At 35.1% G+C, this 21729-nt stretch overlaps 2 protein-coding genes across 5 annotated transcripts in view; both read left to right on the forward strand.

Moving 5' to 3' along the window:
* LOC110092142 (protein RICE SALT SENSITIVE 3) overlaps positions 1–5374 on the forward strand; it is a 58780-nt gene extending 53406 nt beyond the window's left edge. For all 4 annotated transcript variants that reach the window (XM_028695668.1, XM_020816545.2, XM_028695669.1 and 1 more), the window contains exons 3-9: positions 2603–3081; positions 3165–3218; positions 3311–3487; positions 3597–3702; positions 3836–3877; positions 4067–4123; positions 4780–5374. In XM_028695668.1, the coding sequence (XP_028551501.1) occupies positions 2939–3081; positions 3165–3218; positions 3311–3487; positions 3597–3702; positions 3836–3877; positions 4067–4123; positions 4780–5280 (1080 nt within the window). In that variant the 5' untranslated portion in view covers positions 2603–2938 and the 3' untranslated portion in view covers positions 5281–5374. The remainder of the gene's footprint in view (positions 1–2602; positions 3082–3164; positions 3219–3310; positions 3488–3596; positions 3703–3835; positions 3878–4066; positions 4124–4779) is intronic.
* Positions 5375–16240: 10866 nt separating this feature from the next.
* LOC110092120 lies at positions 16241–19987 on the forward strand. Its single transcript, XM_020816509.2, has 2 exons — positions 16241–17271; positions 19432–19987. Exons 1-2 carry the CDS (start codon positions 16803–16805, stop codon positions 19470–19472), a joined length of 510 nt encoding a protein of 169 aa, XP_020672168.1. The 5' UTR covers positions 16241–16802; the 3' UTR covers positions 19473–19987.
* Positions 19988–21729: the final 1742 nt, after the last annotated feature.

Below are 21729 nucleotides of genomic sequence, written 5' to 3' on the forward strand. Positions count from 1 at the left end.
ATTTAATTATTATCACTACACCCTTTGAGTTTATATATATATATATATATATTATAATATATATAATATATATATAATTATTAACCAAACGTTTGGAAATCATTTAAATATTCAATTTTTGGTTTGAACTTTTCAAATACGTTTCGGATCTTCAATTTGGCTCGTTGAGTCAAATTTGGTATCGTTGGTTTGTTATTTTCGAGAAATTCAGTTTCGACTATAGTTTGTTGAAATCGTGAGTTCAGATGGTTCCATATTTATTAACATGATACTTTGATTAGCAGGCGGAACCCTTTGATCCGGGGGGGCAAAATTGCCCCTCCCCCTCCCCCCTAAATTTTTTGTCTCATTATATGATTATTTATGTAATTCGTCCCTCTCAATCTATTTTTTAGTATTTTTTTACAATAGTTTTTAGGCAATTGTTCCCCCTAAGAGTTTTAAAATAATTTGATTTTTAGACAATTCCCCACAATATAATTAAATACATTGTGTATATGTGTTATTTTTAGGAAATGATGAACCAAATACAAAGAGAAATAGTAAATCAAAATTTGTTCAGGGGCACTGCCCCTTGACCCCGCGACCTGACCGGGCTAACACCGCCAGGGGACGCTGCCCCCTTGGACTCCCGACATATCTTTCAAAAGTTATTACTTATATGTTTACCCCTGAAATTATGGTTGGTTCCACCACCCCTGCTTTGATATGATTAATGAAGTGTATTTTCAAATAATTTTTTTCTGTCAATAGTTACATAATAAATGATTGAGCAAAGATGGGGTAGAGAGGAGATAGAGAGAGAAAGGGAGAGGAGAGAGAAAGCCTTAAATCAGGAGTCTTAGAGTTACTTCTGTGAAGCAACCCACTTGAAAGAAAAAAAAAAATCTCAAAGATCTTCTACTATTCACGTACATTTCTTCTCTCACCCCCTTACCCCACTATAATTGTTATTTAGTCCCACATCATTTGCATGTTTAAATTATTTTTCTTATAAATATTAAAGGAGAATGAAATCTTAATTTGAACAAACTTTAAAAAGATTTAATAAAAATTAATCCCCATATTTCAAAATCTAATTAACTTTAAATTTTCTAAACTCAATAATAATTTATTTTTTCTCAAACCAGCTACTCATTTAAAGCTCTATAATCACAAAATGAATTAAGCTCGGGCCGTGCTCAAACCAGCATCAAAGAAATATGAATTTAAACGAGCCGAGCTTGATGTGCTAGCACAATAGCTTGAATCAAGCTCGAGTTGAGCTCGAACAAGCCTTCATTAAACCTTCCTTCTTAGAGAATTGTTATATATTTTAAGATTTATTATCATTATTATTTAGAATGTAATGGAAGCTGGCGTCCAGCCCCAAAATTGGAAATTGCCACGACATTGTGATCTGTGGTGGCTAAAATTTTCTTTAGAAGCACATGGATCCAATGGAGGTAGCCAGTTGTGTTTTATACATTGATAGGGACTTCAAGCATTTAATTGCATTAACGATGCCAAAATTAAGCGATCTTGGGCTCGTTGGATTCATCACATAGAGCCGCTTGATTCAATTATAAGCATGTCATATTTAAAGATCATGTAATCATTCATTTAATATTTTGAAGCTTCCAAATATATATCAAGTCATCGCTTTAGGTCCATTTGGGCTCGGCATTGGACTGATTTAGGCGTCGTTGGGTTCTTCACATCAAGATGTTCAGTTTGATTATAAATTCGCTGAAATCGAAATTTATATAATCCCGTATTTAATTTTGAAAGTTTCTAATTGAGATCTGCATGTAACCAAATTGAGCTCAATCAAATGATCAAAAACTTTACAATCACCATTAATTATTATAGAAGATGCATTTTTTCCTTGAAACAAACGGAGAAAAACAGAAATAAATATACTTAAAATCTTTAATATATTCTTACACACCACTGACTTAGGCATCCTCATTAACTCTTTGCTTTGTCGTTTTGTCTTCTCAAATAGTAATATATATTAAATTTATGTCTTAATATTTCTCACGTTTATTAAAATTAAGTAAAATATGTAAGGCCATCATTCGATTCGTACTAAACAGATCATCAAAACTTGGGAACAAATTTAAGCTCAATCGGTCATTATCTTTATCTTTTTTCTCAATTTTGTTCTCATCCTGATCAATCATTAATACATTTAGACAATTTGAATTTCGAACAGGAAATTTAATATAAAGAAATTTATTTTAAAATTTTAAATAATAATTTATATAAAAATTTTGCTACGTTGGCGTTGATTCCCTATTCCACTTCATGGGAAATGAATGGAAGAGAAATCTGAAAAAGCTGTATTGTGATATCTCAGAAAGCACTTTCTGATCAGAATACGAATCTCAAGGTACAGTGTACGCCTGCTGCTCCATTTCCGATGCCTCAGACATTTCACTTTCTTTATTAAAATATATATATAATTTATTTTTTTTCTCATACAAAAATGAAAATTCACTCTTGAATATTAACGTAAAAAATGAGCATGAATTTTTTTTTTAATTTCAAGATTTTCGTTGTTTTTATTTCTTTATTTATACTTTTATCTGAAATTTGGAACTTTTTTTCAAACTTCAAGGTGTAACCAGAAGGGTCAAAAAGCGCAAATGATGAATCTTTTGAAAGAAGATAGCCTCGTTGTGGGGGCTTCAGAGTTCACAGTGCTAAAGCTTCATCATGATTAAGTATTCTATCATTCAGAAAGAGAGGAATATAAGAGAGAGAAAGAGAGAGAGAGAGCATATATTCGGTTCGGTTCAGGGGATGGATTCGATAATGTCGGACTTGCTTTTGCCTAGTGACATACTTATATGATTGATCTCCTACTATACAGTGTTATATTTCCAAGTAGCCTTCTTCCAGTTTCTTCCCTCTTCCTCCCTCCTCCTCCTTCTTCTTCTTCTTCTTCTCTGTCATGGAAGATCAACAGCTTAACCCCTTGGCCATTACCCACCTCCTCCAACACACACTAAGGAGTCTCTGCAGCCAGGAGAACTCCCACAGCTGGCTATATGCTGTCTTCTGGAGAATCCTCCCTAGAAACTTCCCACCACCTAAGTAAGACTGACCAAAAGTTTATGCATCTAACAAATGAATGAATAATTGCGTATTATGTTCCTTTGTCTCTTCTTCCATGACAGATGGGATCTCCAAGGAGGAGCTTATGACAGAGCTAGAGGAAACAGAAGAAATTGGTCAGTGCTTCTATTATATATTATATTGTGAAATTTTATTCTCTGGTTAATTTAATCTGTCTCTGTTCTTCTTGTCAATTTAATCTGCTTAGGATTCTGGTATGGGAGGATGGATTCTGCAACTTCGCCGCTTCCGCAATCGAGCAGGCCTGCGGGCCAAGCTCGTCGGCCGGCTACCGTGACGGAGGCGGGGAAGGCGGAGCAACTAAGGGGCTTCAACCAGAGCTCTTCTTCAAAATGTCTCATGAGATTTACAACTATGGAGAAGGGTGCATTATGCTATCAAAATAATTAGCGAGCTTAGTGATTACTTAACTAATTTGCTAATTATTAGTTGTTCTAATTAGTTCACATGACTCTTAATGCCTTATCGGACAGTTTGATAGGCAAAGTTGCAGCAGATCATAGCCATAAGTGGGTTTATAAGGAACCTCAGGAGCAGGAGATTAATTTCCTCACATCATGGAACAATCCAGCTGATTCTGTATGTGGCTTGTTATATATTTCCATGTTTGTTTATCAGTACTAATTAATTAATTAGAGATTTTCAGGTCTTGATTATGATTTTATTAACACTTATTACTGCTCTTCTACATTTTTGTTTATTACTTTCCAAGCATCCGAGGACATGGGAAGCACAGTTCCAGTCTGGTATTAAGGTTCATTCACACCACATTTCCTGCACCATTTGTTTTTTCCATATAATAGTAATGCTTATCCATAAAGTATTTCAACATCAAATCATTATGTATAAATTTTTATTTTATTTTTATTGATCTAATGTTTATTTTTTTGGTGGTACTCTCTTTTCTTAGAAATTTTCCTCATTTCCCCACTCATTTATGCAGACCATTGCTTTGATTGCAGTCAGAGAAGGTGTTGTTCAGCTTGGAGCAGTCAACAAGGTCTCTCTCTCTCTCTCTCTCTCTCTCTCTCTCTCTCACCTCTCTCTCTCTCTCTCACCTCTCTCTCTCTCTCTACTTAATTGATTAAAGAAAATATAATTAAGTAATTAATAAAGCATGCACAAAATACAATGCATGCATATGAACCCTAGCTAATTTCACGTGCACATGCGAAACATTGCATGCATGAGTTCATCATGTCTAGATTTGAGGGGGCTAATTGTCTTCCCTATACCCAAATTTTACATATTTATCCTCCATTTGGTTTAACAAAGCTCTCTTTTTTTCATTAAAAACCTCAGATGTTTCATTGCATTTTATTTCAATTTCTATAAACAAAAAAGATTGCTTTTTATACATTTTAAATTTAATTTGCTGATTTAAACTACTTTTTTACATTACATACCATAAATAATAAGATTTTATTCATTATTTTCTAGTTTATAATTTCTAAGAATTTTTTTACTAGTTAAGAAGAAATATTCTTTGTAGTAATTTGACTTACTAAAATTATCAACCAATCATTTTCTCGTGCATCATATTATTGTTATTATTATATGCAAAAGATCAAGTCATCAAAACTATATTGATTATAAAAGTTCAAATTTTGCTACTTAGATATCTATCTAAAAAATCTCATTTTTGAAAAAAAAAAGGTTATGGAAGATCTCAGCTTTATAGTTTTCCTTCGAAAGAAGTTTGCCTACCTAGAGAGCATCCCTGGCGTCCTCCTTCCACACCCCTCATCATCCACGGTCCCCGTAAGGATCGACGGACAGCTGTCTGACAACTGGGCGGCAGCGCCGATCCCCCGGGAAGCTCTAGCAGCTTCGGCTATGGCGCCGACCTTCGATCTATATGACCACTTCAGCCAACAGATGAAGATAGCTCCATCAATGAGCAGCCTTGAAGCGCTACTTTCAAAGCTTCCGTCGGTCGGACCAGCTCCACCAGGCATGCTGCAACCGTCTCTCGGCTGCTACGACATGCCGGTATCCATGACAGGGACGACGCAGAGGTCGGCAATGGATGGCGGCGGCGGAGGAGAAAGAGTTACAAAGGAGGAAGGTGATGAGTATGGAGCTGGAGAGAGCAGTAGTTCCATGCCTTATTCTTACTATGCCAGTGCGAGCAAGTCAGCTGGAGAGGAATTTTAGATGGTTAATTTGAGATTAATAATTAAGTAATATAAAATGTATATTATAAGAAGCAGCTAATTTAATTAGTGTTATTATATAAGAATTTTATCAATGACTTATCAATAGCTATATATGTTTTTATTGCTTGTCTTTCTAGCTATAATCGTTATATATCTGTTCACAACTATATATTATTTCTTTTTTCGAGTTCGTGACCATATGACTGATCAGAGCTAAGGGATGAAACTAATTACAAAATTTAAGAAGAATTTATGTTTTGTTCTATATTTAAAAATTGTGATTAGATAGAAGAGGCCATATATTTCTTTCTTTTTAATACTTCTACAGATCATTCAATCAAAATTTTTAAAAATTTTGCTCCTAAATAGTTAATTAGAAGTATGATTAAATTAGTAAATTGTTTTATTTTAAAAAATTTCAAGAAGTTGTGTATATGTTAACTGAAAGAGATCTCTCAGATTTATGCCAACCATTTTAAATAGCTAGAATGATAGTTCTGTCAGAATCAAAGGCTGACTGAAATGATTTTTTTTTTTTAAACAAAAACTTTATTAAAATAATAAAAGGAGTTACAACATACGGCGAACAAAACAGTAAAAAATAGGATACACGAGCTAAAAATCAAAACAATAAAAAAAGACGGATAGAGATCAATAGAGGGCTAGCTCAGCAAAAGGCCGAGGCTTCCAGAATCCCCGTAGCCTTGCAAGGACCATCCAGTAAGATGAATAAAGCGGACAACGAACACCCAATTTGAGGACATCACCAAAGGTTGCCACCAGCAAGACGAAGAGGACAAGAGCCCCAACCACATCATTGCCCCATCCTCGATCAAAAACAGCAAAAAAGCCAATCAGGTAAAATAATAGATAAAAATGATAAGGAAAACTGTTTATCTTCTTCTTCTCCCGCCTCTCCCACGAAATTTCCCACGAGATGCAATAGTGAGAACAGGTCTATCACGAACCATTATAAACTTGTTACTAGGATCCGAACCACCGCAAAAGTCCGCAAGAGAGCCGTAATCGGATTCATCTTCAGACGAAAAAATGCAACCAATCACCATGGGACCTTACATCCAATCCAGAATTAACATTCACCTGGTGCATCAGAGCTTGGGGGGCCATCACATTCACGGGTACATTAACCAAATTGTGAGATTTAACCAGCATTCATTGCACATTCAAATTTTCCACCCGTCCACCCATCTCAATTGATTCCGCAGGTGCAACAACATTCTGCACTCTACCACAATCCTCCAAAACACAAACAGGAGAATCGACGTTAACCAACTCCCATCGACGGCAGGCAGCAGAGAAGGTGCGTGATCTAAATGAACTAAAATAGGACAAGAGCCCACAGCCTCATCAATTCCCAACACCAGAATATCCAACCTGAATAACATGCAACTCATCAACACCAGCCAAAAGGGCAGGAGAATCCCCATCAGCAAGGGTACAACCTGGAGATTCAACAGAAGGTAATGTCACGAGAACAACCTCAGTATTAGGAACAACATTACCCAAAACTTCCGGCACAGAAGGAGCATCACCCATATCAGCATTTACAACACAGATTGGTGTTAAATTAGCAATCGGAATAGACGATTAATTAGGATTCACAGACGCAGCAGGACGACAATTACCCGAAGAATGCCCTATACATTTACAAACAGCACAGAATTGTGGAAATTCATCTAAAACCACCTCCTGAACATAACCTAAAGTTTCAGATCCTAACCAAACTTGCTTAGGTTAAGATTTTGTTATGTCAAGTTTGACTAATACGCGGGCATTAGACGGACGGGAACCAACAGATGCAGCTTCGTCGATTTTCAGAGGTTTGCCAAATAATTCATCAAGCCCAAACAGAATCCGTGGAGAAAAGAAATGAGGACAAAGACGCGGAAATGAAATCCAGATCGAGATAACCTGCGACTCAACACCGATATCCAAGCTAGGCGACCATTTAGTAAGTTTCATATAGCAATTGAATACAAGGTAAGAATGGTGACAAAATACCCTACAATAGTCTAGATCATTGGAAAGTTTGATCAAAATATGAGAGGGATCAAAAACAGTAACAGAAACTTCTCCTTTAAGCTTTAAATTGAAAAAACAATATTTACGAATAGAGTCGAGAGGGGGTCGTTTAAAAGGAAAAAAGCCAACTAACGAGAACTGAAAAGGTGCAGCAAGCTCTTTGATTTCCTGGTCGGAAATCCATAAGGACGGCAAACCACGGTAAGTAGAAGTCCTCAAATCAGGAAAAGAAGGTGAAGAACCAGCAAGAGCTTCAAGAAATGACCTAGAGTGAGAAACCCCACCAAAAAATCCGAGATCCTTCAGTTTATTCGGTGCCATGCCGGCACCGCCGGCAAAAACAAAAAAAAAAACAAGCTAAAAAGCCTCCAAAACCAAAAAACAAAACCAGGAAAAGAAAAACTTCCCTGAAGCTTGGAGATCGCCGGGGCTAAAACCCCTGCTGGTGGGGGGAAAACTCGGAGCAGAACAAACCCTAGCAGAGCGATTACGATAAGTTGTGGACAAACAGAATGTGAAGGCTGACTGAAATGATGATAGTTAATCAATCAACTATAATTAAAGACATTAATATACAATTTACATAAAGTCGGATCACTCAGCCTTTGAGTTCAGAGAAAAGTCTGACCCAATTTAGCATTGCATGTGCAATGAGATTATTATGTTTTATTTCCTAAATCAAAAGGATCTCATGATTCTATTACTAAAATGAAATATCTTACTCCACAAAAAATAAAAAGAAAAGAGAAAAAAGAAAAACAAGCCCAAAAACTTCCAATTACAAACATAAGGTAATTATCATAATTAGTCTCCCACACAAATGATAAACTACAACAAAAAAATACAATATTATTAATTAGGCTTCGTTTGGGGCAACTTTTTAACTACTTTTTAAATTAAGTAGCATTTTTTATATAAAGTTGCTTCAAAAAGCACTAAAAAGCCGTCCCAAATGAAGAATATATGATGAATTTCTAGGATTGATCAGTATTGTGTTCTACTTTCAGAGAATGCTTATTGAATATATGATGATCATCTTGTGTGCTGTACTGCTATTGATCCATTTCTAATTTGGCTTCTGTACGTGTTGACTATATATGAATTGGTAGCTGCCCTTCCTTGGCATTGTGTCTTTGGTTCATGAATTGTAATGGGAGAGTATGCTTTAGTTTGTAATTGTAGTGTAGTTTGGTCACATGCTTCTTCTAGGAGAAGCACATGAAATTGAAGTTGTTATGTGGAGAGAATTTCATTATCTTATTTTTTATTGTTTGAATATAGATGCATGAGATTAAAATGATAAGAAATAATTAATTAAATAAAGAAGAGATTCATTACAATTAAGGAAAATAGAATATTAGTCTTAATATAAACTTTTAATTATATATAATATTATTTTGCTAAAAACCAGCATATGCTAAAATTCCCCCTCAAGTTAGTGTGTATATATATCACATAACATATATATAGCTTTAGCTTCCGTCAGTAATAGATGATTTTTCTACAGTGATAAGCAATAAAAATATAGTACACAAAACTTGACCTTCTTTCGACGTCTAACATAGCATATATAACTAACTCAAAGAATAGTTCGATAATAAGTGGGTAGTTTGAGTATTCATTAATCCTTTTCTTAGAGTCTTTTTAATATATCTAATAATGTAGTGAGTAACAAATTAATTCTTAATCCTTCTGTTTTTAGTATGTTGATTACAACCCATATAATAAAAAAGAAGTTCATTATAAAGTATATCATTGTCAAACACCACGATTTGGCCATCCATTGTAGTGAGCTAGCTATTTTGTACTATAGAAGAGATATTTCTTCAAGGAGATTGATGGATGGAGAGGCCATTTTCTTGAAATAGATGTAATAATAAGAGGTGTTATAGAATATGGCAGTCGATGCCTTCTTTAGTACGGCAAATTATTACGTCTAGTGTTTTTGGATTCGTCCGGACATCAATTCAGACGCGCCACGTTACCCAAATACACTGTCTGGAAACCAGTGTATTTAGGTGACGTGGCGCGTCTGGATTGGGTGTCAGGACGTCCGGTTACTGGACGTAATAATTTGCCCTTTAGTACACCTATAGAGGAATAGATATATGGTGATGAAAGATAGGAGGGAGTGCTCTCATGAAATACTATAATGCCAGGCAAACTGTACAGATGTTTGATTAGGGAATCCTATAACATTTAAGTGGTTATAAATTTAGGGTACAACATTCAATATAATATATGAAAAGACTTCAAATATGTTAGCTGCTAAGTACTGAAGTACCTCCGAAGCCTGGGCCGGCCGCCGGCGTTCAGTTAGCTGCTACAATGGCAGACTAACATCGCGGCGGTCTCCTTCCATCTCTTGACCTCGGCGTCTCCCTCTCATATCCTCTCTTGACACTCTCAAAATGAGCGCTCTACTTCCCCGGCAACGATCTTTCCGGCGAGGACTCGGCCGCCTCACTCGGCTTCTCCTGATCGACCTCTCCGACAATGAAATATTAATTAAGCTTCATGATTTAATAATAATTTGAAAAAAAAAAAAACTTAATCTTGTTGATAAGAAGAAGAAGAAGAAGAAAGGGAATACGTAGTAGATGACATGTCAATTATTTGATGTCACTGGTCATGCTACATTTGTCCTTTGGCATTGCTCCTTATCATCTCAACTAACAAACAAACAAAACTTTGATTTGATTCCTCCCCAGTCCATCAGGCAACACCATTTTAAATTTCTTTCTACCCACCGACCGATGTTTAGTTTGGTTGATGGGCGAGTATGATTGGGAATCCCCCAATCTGTGCTCGATTTTTCTGGAGCATTAGCGTCTCTTAAGTAGAGCCCAATCAAATGTAGACCAGGAGGTTTCTAGAGTTGGTGCATCTTCTAAGTCAGCCGAGCATTAGTCACGCCGCCAAGCGCTCTTTCGGGGGTGGCAGGGGTGGATACCCAGTTCAAAAAAAAAAAAAAAAAAAAAGGTGGATACCCAGAAAAAAAAAAAAAAAATCTTTCTACTTTCTCACAATTTTATGCAGCCTATAGATTTAATTATCAGTTTAGAGGTTTTACCGTAGCTCACCTTACATTAGTATATTAGTTGTGCACTCAGTTTTATGCATATGATGTATATGAGAATTTGTCATGATTGACCTAAATGTTCCCCCCAAACAAAAAATAGTCTTAGACTTGAAGCTTACATATTTTTTTACTTTTAATTTTAAAGCTTTATTTTTCAACCAAAATGTTAAAAATAAATTCCAAAAATAAAATTTTAAAAATCCTATGTAAAAACTTTCATCCAATCATGTATTTTCTAACACAAAAGTAATAAAAAAAAATAGTCCCAAATGAGTATTTATTTCATTTATCTATACAAAAGGCAAAAAAAATTTATCTAATTTACTGAGAAAATGCAATGAAATATACTCTTATATGCATAAAAACTAAAATAGTGATATATAATGAGAGAGAGAGAGAGAGAAATAAAGCAATATATGCGACTAACAAGAGACAAGAAAGTGGTCAAAACCCCTTCTCTTATAATGAATGAGAGAAAGGGAAAACTCAATAAGTGAAATAGGCACGCTTTAAAGAGTATGGAGGTTAAATGTTAAAAATATGATTAATTTTATTATTATGTAAAAATAATAAACAAAATTTATATAAAAAAACATATTAATATAAATTTTATCATGATTAAATATATTTTGAGATAAATAGATCTGCTAATCATTATATTTTGAAAAATATACCATTTTCCAAACAAGAAATTAATTAGTTATTACTTTGAAAAATAGAATAATTCTAAATTTAAGTAGACTACTACAAAAAAAAATGCTTTATATTAAAAAGATATCAGAAATGTCAAGAATCACTATAACAAATACCTATTTTGTGAAACAAACATATAAAAAATCCAAAATCTTGTACTGTTACTAGTCAAATCATCTATTGATGCATCATTGCATCAATACTTTACTGCATTTTAGCATTCATGTGCGATTCAATCGTCTCATTCATTGTCAAAACCTATTGATTAAACATTTCTTGCATATCGTTTTATAATTAGCTATATCTTATAGTATAATACATAAATACTCTCATTCTACTTTACACTCATTGTAAAGCCCCGCATTTTTACATTTTAAAAACTAATTGTTGCGGGCTAGAATATATGCAGCGGTAGAGTCAGAAGTTTACTTCTTAGTGTTGTACAAATATCCATCACACAAATAGAGAACATTGAAAAAGCGAAAAACCGCGGGGTCACGCTAAGTTGAAATGATTCCAGTAGTGTTTGAGTATATTAGACTTAACTAAATCATCATTGAGGGCGATCAGATTAGAATAATCAACCTTCTAGTTGAAATCTAGTAACAAACGGAGGTCGGCCAAAGGTACATCCGGTTACGTTTGGTCGGGCGGAAGTCCAACGTCAGTTAGTGGTCCGGCGGATGTCCAGCGTCAGGCAGTGGTCCCAGTGGTCCGGCAAAAGTCTAGACATCAGTCGGTGGTTCGTCGGAAGTCCAAAAGTCAGTCGGTGGTCCGACAAAAAGCTGGCATCATGAGGTGGTCTCGCTGAAGTTCGGGCGTCACTTGGTCGTCTGGCGTAAGTTTGGCATCAGGCGGTGGTCTCACGGACGTTCGAGCATCAGTTGGTGGTCCGGCAAAATTTCGCTGTCAAACAGTGGTCCAACAAAATTTCGGGCATAAATTGATGGTATGGTAGTGGTCTGGAAATAGGAGGAAGGTCAAGGGTAAATTAGGAGTTGATTGAATGAACGACTGATGTTGATTCCCATGACTGTGGACCGTCTACTAGATATTTGAATGTCTTAGTGATATCAGAATTCAGTAATCTTGGGTTCGTTAGATTCGTCTCATCAAGCTGCTTGATTTGATTATAAGCATGTCATATTTGGAAACCGTTTGGTAATCCAATTTGTGGTTTGAACCTTCCAAGAGTGCTTCGGGTTGTTGATTTGGACCCATTTAGGCTCGGATTGGGTCAAATTTGGTGTCGTTAGGTTTGTATTTTTTATACGTTCATTTTGATTGAAAGTTTGCTAAAATTGAAATTTGGATGATCCCAATTTTAATTTTGAAAGTTACCAACTTGATTTTACCCCGAGATTTGTGCCTGATCAAGATATTTTTTGATGATATATCACTAATTATTGAGATAATTCACTTGAAGACTTCTCTTGTAGAGAGTTTATTGATGTAGCACATTATATAGATGAAGATAGTCAAGATAAAAGTCTAATTACAAGAGCTAAGATCAAAGCCCAAGAAAATGATCAAATAAAAAGCCCAATTACAAGAGCCCAATAATAAGCCCATAATTTTAAATATTTAAATATAATTTATATTCTATATTTCATCTAGAAGCTTGTATGGTGAGCCAATAAATGATTAGATAGGGATGTGACATTAAAAAAATGGGTAGGTAGAATTCCTCTTTAATATCCACCAATCCTACTTTTTTTCTCTATTATTTTTCCTAAAAATTGGTCATGTAATACCTATAAAAATAGGCGGATATGTATTGCAATTTTCAATTTTGAGAATGAAATAATTTTGTGTCAAGATGTTCTTTCATTTGTGTGATGTTTGGTGGTTTCAAGTATGTGCCTTTTCTTTAGTGAGATTATATATTTATCTTTATTTATTTTATTTTACTTGAAAATCTTTTTAAATGCCTATTCTAAATTATTCATACCTCTCCCCCTAGTTCATAAGTATCTTTTAAGATCAATAAACCAATTACCAAACTCATAAAACTCTTCTAACATTTCCATGTAATCATCAACCCAAAAAAAGGGCACTTAGACTTCGTCTTATTCCTTGCACTTTAATATCATTTTAAATTCCACCAAACTCTACAATTAACTTCATATTATAAGTTCACATTCTAACCTAATCTTCACCACCATGTACATCCATTTATCTCACATAAAAGTCCCTCTCTAAAATGATCTTTCAAATTAGCCCAAACTTGATTAGCCTTGATATTTCTACTAATATACTCATCTAAACCTCTAGTCATTCCTCCAAAACTCCAAATCATTTTTTTAAATATCAAATTGAAGATACATAGCCTTTTTTATCCATTAGTCTCATTGAAAGGTCACCTGCCACCATCAGTTATGACACTATATGGGAAACCTCTACATCATAAGTTCACATCATAACTTGACCTTTCACTATGATAATTTACATCCATTTGTCTCATATAAAAGTCACTCTCTAAAGCAATCTTCCAAAGTATCTGAAACTATATAATGTCAAATATTCAATCTATTTCTAATCATCTTGATCATGAGGTGTCGAGTATACCATTTCCTATCTCCACGATTATTTGACTCATATGATAAATAGAAATAAGAATCTTCTTTCTATTATGCTAACAAAGTTGTTGTGGGCTTCTTAGCCCCTTATTAGAGGACACATGATATAAATAATTGATATAGGTGGCTTAGAAGAAGCACTTTCCCTTCATTAATAGTGTCCCCATCGAAGAGAAGGAGACTATTGCATGGACCATGGGATGAGAATACAAAGAAAAATGATTGTGTTCATAAGAGATTTATTCAATAACGTTGAATAATATTTGCAACTTAGTATAAGAGTAATAGTTAAAACATTGAGATCAAAGAAATTAAGTACAAAGAGAAATAATTGAATGTATTATATATTTATTTAATGAAAATGTCAAAATCTTACAAATTAGAATTAATCATAATAGCTGAACCTTTAGGAGAAAAAATGATCGATAAAAATGATAAATGACAAATTTATTGGATACTTACTCAATATAAAGACTAAATTATTTAGACAGACAAAAAACAAATATCCCAAATGAACCTAAATCAAAATTTTAACAAGCTTGTATAAAATGTTAAGACTCTATAAATATAAAATAAAAATGCATATAAGAAAAATGTGATAAATCTCACGAGAAATAAAATGACTAAAATAATTAAATTAAAATGCTGTTCAAAAGAGTTTTTATGCTCAATATCTTGACTTATCATATATATATGTCTGTGTGTGTGCGTTTGGAAGGTTGATTACAATGCAACCATCAATGTGTTAAATCAATAGTAAAGCATAAGTCGGTCTTTCAAGATGGCATGTTGTTAACCATGCTGATTTGATTATAGAAATATAATTCAAAACTCAATGGCATAATATATTTGTCTAGTACTGTCCAAAGCCTATCATTACTTTATTTCTGTTAAGCTTATGCCTAACATTAACCAATGATAGGGTGACTTTGAATTATTGTATTAAAAAGGATATGAATGTGGACTTCGGAAAATTTATTTTTCTTATGGGGTCTACTTTTGCGGGATTAGGACATCCTACTTTAATTTATGACCTTTGTGAGTTAGTCGGGATAGTAGAGAACACATGGGAGGAGCAAATCATGCCTACTTCTACCCTAATTTGATCGAAGATCTTGTCCTCTAAAATCACTGTGTTAGAGCGTGATGAGGGATCCAACCATTCTAACCAACCCATGCAGCGCTACGGGGCATAGATTCTAGGATGCTAAGAGATCAGGTGACAAACCTCAATGACTGCGGGATTAGGACATCCTACTTTAATTTATGACCTTTGTGAGTTAGTCGGGATAGTAGAGAACACATGGGAGGAGCAAATCATGCCTACTTCTACCCTAATTTGATCGAAGATCTTGTCCTCTAAAATCACAATGTTAGAGCGTGATGAGGGATCCAACCATTCTAACCAACCCATGCAGCAACGGGGCATAGATTCTAGAATGCTAAGAGATCAGGTGGCGAACCTCAATGACCAAGTATATCATATTGGGGTTTCTGTAGATCACTTCGGACAACAACTAATTGGATTAGAATAGCGGATGTATGCTTGCTACGATTATGTGATGCTTCAGCATTAACAAAAATATCAATATTTGGTTGATTACAATGCAACCCTGAATATTTAAGAGTTCGGAGATGGACTGACACGATCATCAAAACTTTTCCCCTAACGCACCCCCTTTAAAATTTATATTCTTCATAAAGAATAATAGTTTCAATTAAAAATGGTACAAATATATAAAAATATTTTCAACTTTATTATGAATTGTCTATTTTATCGGTATTTATTAAATTCATATTATAGAATAAATTACAAATTGTGTTAATAAATAATAATTGGATATATATAATTAAAATGTATTTTTAGTATAAAATAGTATTTATATTCTATGGTAAATAAAATAAAAAGCTAAAGAAAATAGTAAATCCTGTTTCAAGATGCTCCCAAACGAGGTAAATTATTAGGTCCGGTGGTCTCTGGACCTAAAAATAGGTCCGGACATCTAATGAAAACTTGTCATGTGGACTGCGCTTTAACTGTGCTTTTTTACTGCACTTTAGGTGCGCTTTTGACTACGCTTTACATTTACTTGCGCTTTTGACACGCTTGACTTGAAATTCCCAGGACACGTATACATTCCACATATCAATATTTAATTAATATACTGACGTATCTCTACTTCCGGTTCCGGTGACCGGACCTAGTAATTTGCCCGCAAAGGAAGGACAGCGGCGCCCATGGACGGGTGTCCGTATCACTCGCTCACGACAAAGTAAACAACTACACGTCACACGTGCCATTAAAAATACCGGTGAGACACGTGGCAACCGGTCCAGCGGGGTGAAAATAACAATTTGGTTGCAGAAGAATAAAACTTATTATAGGCTTCAAAGGGAATCAAGCGATTGGGTAGCTGACGACCTAAGGCTGGACGGCTATGACAGCCTCGGACCATTTTTCATTTAATCTCATCCGTTAAAATTCCCGGACTTATCGACTATCAACTGGCTATAAATTGAACGATGGCTGGAAAACGACGAGAAGACTTCCATTTCTCTCTCTCTCCCTCCCACTTCCTCTCTCTCTCTCTCTCTCTCTCTCTCTCTCTCTCTCTTCTCTTCTCTGAGTCTGCATGACCTATTCACCTAAATTGCCGTCGATTGAACTTGGTGAAATTTGATGCGATTTGTTTGTTTGGTTGAAAATTTTGGGGAAAGGGCGAGAGCAGGGTTTCGAAATTAGCGTTCTAAGGCTTTTAGTTTTAAATTTTTTTATTGTTTGGATTTGTGCGCTGTGCTCTATTTGGCGTTACTTTGGGAATTGGTTTTTGGGGGTTTCTTATTTAGAACAATTCATAAAGCGTCTACTTCCAGGAAAAGACAACCGAAGGGGAAAATGGCTTCTTTTTGAGATTACTTGTTCTTCTTTCTAATCTTCATTCGGTGTAAATCTGGTTCATTTGATAAAAAGGAGATTTTGTTAGTATCTCATTAGGATTCAAGGAGAAAGCTTTGATTATTCTAGTAATTTTTATTATTGTCTTCCTTGCCTGATAGTTTCAATCCGAGGTCCCCTGTTGTGAAAAAAAATTGATTCTGTCATCGGAAACACCTTATATTGATATGTCTGTTGCTTTTAACCGTCTTTCGTATTGGTTATGGGGTACAAAGGAACACGAAAGTACTAATTCAGCTTTGAATTCAGCCTCTGATTCCCCTTCAGGCGGGTTCCTCGAGCCCGATTCCATCAAATTTCAAACGGTGAATGGCGGTAGGATGAGTTCATCCTCAAGAAGATTTAGCAGGAGGTGGGAGAGCAGGGAGGAGAGGAGGGTGGGGATTGATAGAGAGTATGATGCTGTCATTGTTCCCTGTGATGGAGGATGCTTGTCAGGATCCGAGTCCGATGATTCAGATTGGTCTATCGGATGGATGGAACCTCATTCATCCGATTTCCTGAGCGAAGCAGACGAGGATGAGAGCAGTTTTGCTGTTCTTGTTCCATGCTATGGACGCGGCCGCTGCTTCAACACTGAAATTCCGAACAGCCATGTCTTGGGAGCTGTTGCTGAATTCAATGGGTTTTCATCTGGTAAGTAGTTTTTGGAACTAATCCTCCTGGTGCAGTTTTACTTTAATACTGAACAACGAAGAAGATATCTGTAGCTGTAATTGCTGTATATTATCAGAGACCCTTCATTGAATGTTGACATTGAATAGCTTTGTCCTGATATACTGTGTGACTCTTTGTGCCTTGAATTGATTTTGAGAGAGCCCTGTTAGGTGCAATATTCAATTGTGAAATCAAGAGCGTTCATCTTAATGTACACCATTTAATAGTAGGATTTTGAAGGTAATTTGGCACGGTATCAAATATGTCAATGTAGCATTATGATGGATAATTTAGATAGTGAGAGAAATGATTCATTAATTTTATGATATCATAATATTTGAATTAATCAGTCAGTCCATGGTCCAATGACATAATCAAGTGGTGACAAAAAGTCCTTAATTGAAAGCTAATTCAAACATAATACTCCAAGTCATTAAGCATGCCACAGTAACTGCCAAGATGCAGGCTTTCATGTCAGAAAAGAGTTTCATTGGGGGTTCATATTGCAAAATCTGATGACAACCTTGCAAAAATCTTGATTATTTCAAATTCCAATCAATTAACAAAAGACCAAGAAAAGAAAAGGATAAACACTGCCATCCAAAGAGACAACCCAATTTTTGCTATTAGGCCATCTCCAATCGAATTTCATACCCTTGTTTGGTGTCCACGAATCTCTTCAATCGAAAACGGCAAAACGTGCTCCATTCTCGCGTCGTGAATAGTGAGATGCCAATATCACAAACGCATTTTTTTGCGGAAATAGAAAAAAAGGAAGCGGAGAAAGGCTAGCGCGTGGAGTTCGGTTGAGAAAGAATATATATGGAATATTCTTCTTTTTTTTTTAAGAAATAGAGTTCAATTAGAGATGAATTACTTCATTTTGAAGTGTTATTGCGTTTTGGAGTAGAAAATGAGTTTTTCGGTTGGACATGATCTTAGCGATTATATTCAATTCCCAAAAGCTTTAGTTTTAGTTGCTTATGACTTATGGCATTATCTACTTTCGTTCAAATCCTTGAATAATATTTCTTCAAAAGTTATGAGATGTGCTATTGGAATATTGTTGATTTCTTTTAAGAGTTGTAGTAATTATTATTGAATATATGGTACTTTCATCTTAATGTACACCATTTAATAGTAGGATTTTGATGGTAATTTGGCCCGGTATCAAATATGCAATGTAGCATTATGATGGATAATTTAGATAGTGAGAGAAATGATTCATTAATTTTATGATATCATAATATTTGAATTAATCAGTCAGTCCATGGTCCAATGGCATAATCAAGTGGTGACAAAAAGTCCTTAATTGAAAGCTAATCCAAACATAATACTCCAAGTCATTAAGCATGCCACAGTAACCGCCAAGATGCGAGGTCCATATTGCAAAATCTGAAGACAACCTAGCAAAAATCATGACTATTTCAAATTCTAATCAATTAATAAAAGACCAAGAAAAGAAAAGGAAAACACTGCCATCCAAAGAGACAACCCAATTTTTGTTATTAGACCATTTCCAACCGAACTTCATACCCGTGTTTGGTGTCCGGCTGTCCGCAAACTGCACCAATCGAATGACAAAACTCGATCCATTCTCGTATCGTGAATAGTGCAACGCCAATATCACAAACGCATATTTTCTTTTGGAAATAGAGAAAGCGGAGGTGGAGAAAGGCTAGCTCGTGTAGTTCAGTTGAGAAATAATATATATTGAATGTTTTTTTTTTTTTTAAGAAATAAAGTTCAATTAAAGATGAATTACTGCACTTTAAAGTGTTACTGTATTTTGGAATGGAAAATGAGTTTTTCGATTGGAGATGTTCTTAGTGATCATATTCAATTCCTAAAAGCTTGAGTTTTAGTTGCTTATGATTTATGACTTTATCTGCTTTCGTTCATATCCTTGAATAACATTTTTTTCAAAATTTATGAGGCGTGCTACAAAAATATTGGAATATTGTTGATTTTTTTTAAGAGTTGTAGTGATTATTATTGAATATAGGGTACTTACAGGTTTCTCTTTAGGAAGCAGTCTGTGCTGCTAATATGCTTCATCTACTTGTTATTTTTTCTTTGGTTTGTTATCATGGAATGGCATTGTTTGGTAATCTGTTTTTTGCATTTTTCTTATGTCAGAGGGGATTGAGTACATTCAAAGGTGGCTTTCTTCAGATTAGGCATTTGATTGTCCTCAACTCATCCTGGGCTTGTTCTACTGAGATGCTTCCCCTTTCATCTTATCGAACTTCCATGATATCATATAAAGACTTACTTACCAAATAGAAAAAAGAAAAAAAGAATAGGCAAGCCATGTTTGGAAATGAAGATTGGAGTGCATTGGATTGACCAAGGATCATCCATCCTGGTGTTGATAATCAAATACTTCGCTGCAAGACACAAAATGCTGAGTAATTAAGGAACTATAATCAGGACCTCCTGCGAAGCTCCGGTTCCTCTTTTTACTTCTTTTTATGATTCTATAAAACCTGTATATATAGCCTATATATATGGGCAATTCTTATGTAAATATCATTGTACATACAACTATCATCTTCCTAAATTTTGCTGTAAATATCTCCAGTCTTTGAAAGGTCTGGTATCTCCTGAACTTGCTAGCACTGTTGTACATAAATGATTTGCCAACTAAGTGAATGAATTGCGATTATTATAAAGGATGATTCATATTATTAAACTTGTGTCCTTGAGCTGTTCATTATTATTTAGCGTGATCCAGATACACTGCAGTCTATATTTTCTGGCCTTGAGGTGTGGTCACATTTCTTAGGCCTTCTCCAACCGAACTCCAAACGCATAAATGACGTCAATCGCGAGCTTTAGCCGAACAGCAAAACTTCCGCTATTTGGTTGTGGCCAATATTGGCGTCACACTGTTCACCTACGCTATTTTTCTGTCTCTACCGGATTTGCGAAAGAAACGCGCAAAAGAGGAGAAAGACAGGTACTGTGCAAAATGTAGTTTGATTGGAGATCAATCACGGCATTTTTTAGTTTCATTATATTTTGGAGTGAAAAATGAGATTTTTTATTGGAGATGCCCTTAGGCCTCTATAAAATATGTTAAACTTGTGGCCTTATTGGTTCCACAAAGTGGCTCTTCTACCTTCTGAACAGTATGAATGATAGTTTACTTATGCTATGGTCCTTAAAATGGCTAAGAACATAGAGATATTTTATGATATATGCGATGCATTCATTGTAACTACACATTTAATACTTGTGATGTAAAAAGTAGGCAACAATTAGTGATACATCTATTCTTTGTTATTATGAGACAATGACAATCAACCAAAAGCATGACTACCATCCAAAATACTCATGGAAATAACAGTTTGTTAGATGGTAATATGGCAATGGAATCAAGGATTTATTCAGAGCTATTTTAATCAGAGAACAACACATACTAAAATTAAGAAGATTAGTTTGAGTCATTATCTAAAATAGCTCTTTTTATTGTCTATAATAGACAATGAAGATAGAATGCACTCATTTGATCAAATTTCTTTTTGAATGGTGGTTGTCATTGAGTTGGCCACAACCATTGGTGATGTCATGGATGAACACAAGTGATAAAGTTTTATTATTTTATTTGGAATAACTCCTCTCCTAAGAGTAGTGTTTAAGACCAACAAGTTGTTAGATAGTAAATTATAGGCGGCATAATTGATAAGAGAAATCTGAATCTTTTTAAAATGATGTATGAAGCATTAAGCTCTGTTTCAAGCTAGAATATACCCGGCGATAGAGTTAGGAATTTTCGTCTCAGCGTTGTATGGATATCCAGCACATAAACAGAAGAAAAATGAAATACCATAATTTTTACGTGGAAAATCCTAAAAAAGGAAAAAAAAACCACGGGGTTACGTCGAGTTTAAATGATTCCACTAGTGTTTAATTAAATTACAAGTGGTTGACTCGTCCTTGAAATTAAGGACGATCAGATTACAATAATCAACTGTTAGGTTAAAATCTAGTTACGAGTGGAGATCATAAATCCGGCATCGTTTATTGGTCGGGCGGAAATCCGGCTTCAATTGATGGTCTGACGGAAGTCCGGCATCAGTTGGCAGTCAGATAGAAGTCCGGCGGTGGTCGAGGAAGAGTCTAGTGGTAAGAGAGCTCTCTTCCTTCTCTTCTTGCTTAGTTCCCCATCATTAGAAATAAGAGGTTTATTTATAATTTTCTTAGAGTGACATGACCAGTAAATAGGAGGATCATCGATAAATGGGAGTAGTTTGAATGGACGGCCGATGTTGAATTAACCCCTTGATTGTGGACTTACTGGGCATTTGAATGTCTTAATGATATCAAAATTCAACAATCTTGGGCTAGTTGGATTCGTCTCATCAAGCAGCTCGGATTGGGTCGAATTTGGTGTTGTTGAGTTTGTATTTTCAAGACGTTCAGTTCAAATGT

This window comes from Dendrobium catenatum, unplaced genomic scaffold (assembly GCF_001605985.2).
Source record: "Dendrobium catenatum unplaced genomic scaffold, ASM160598v2 fragScaff_scaffold_665, whole genome shotgun sequence".
NCBI lineage: Eukaryota > Viridiplantae > Streptophyta > Magnoliopsida > Asparagales > Orchidaceae > Dendrobium > Dendrobium catenatum.

Coding starts and splice junctions, on each gene's coding strand:
- LOC110092120 (XM_020816509.2), top strand. CDS start 16,803: ATGTCTGTTGCTTTTAACCGTCTTTCGTATTGGTTATGGGGTACAAAG. Junction 17,272..19,431: donor ATTCAATGGGTTTTCATCTG/GTAAGTAGTTTT, acceptor TTCTTATGTCAG/AGGGGATTGAGTACATTCAA.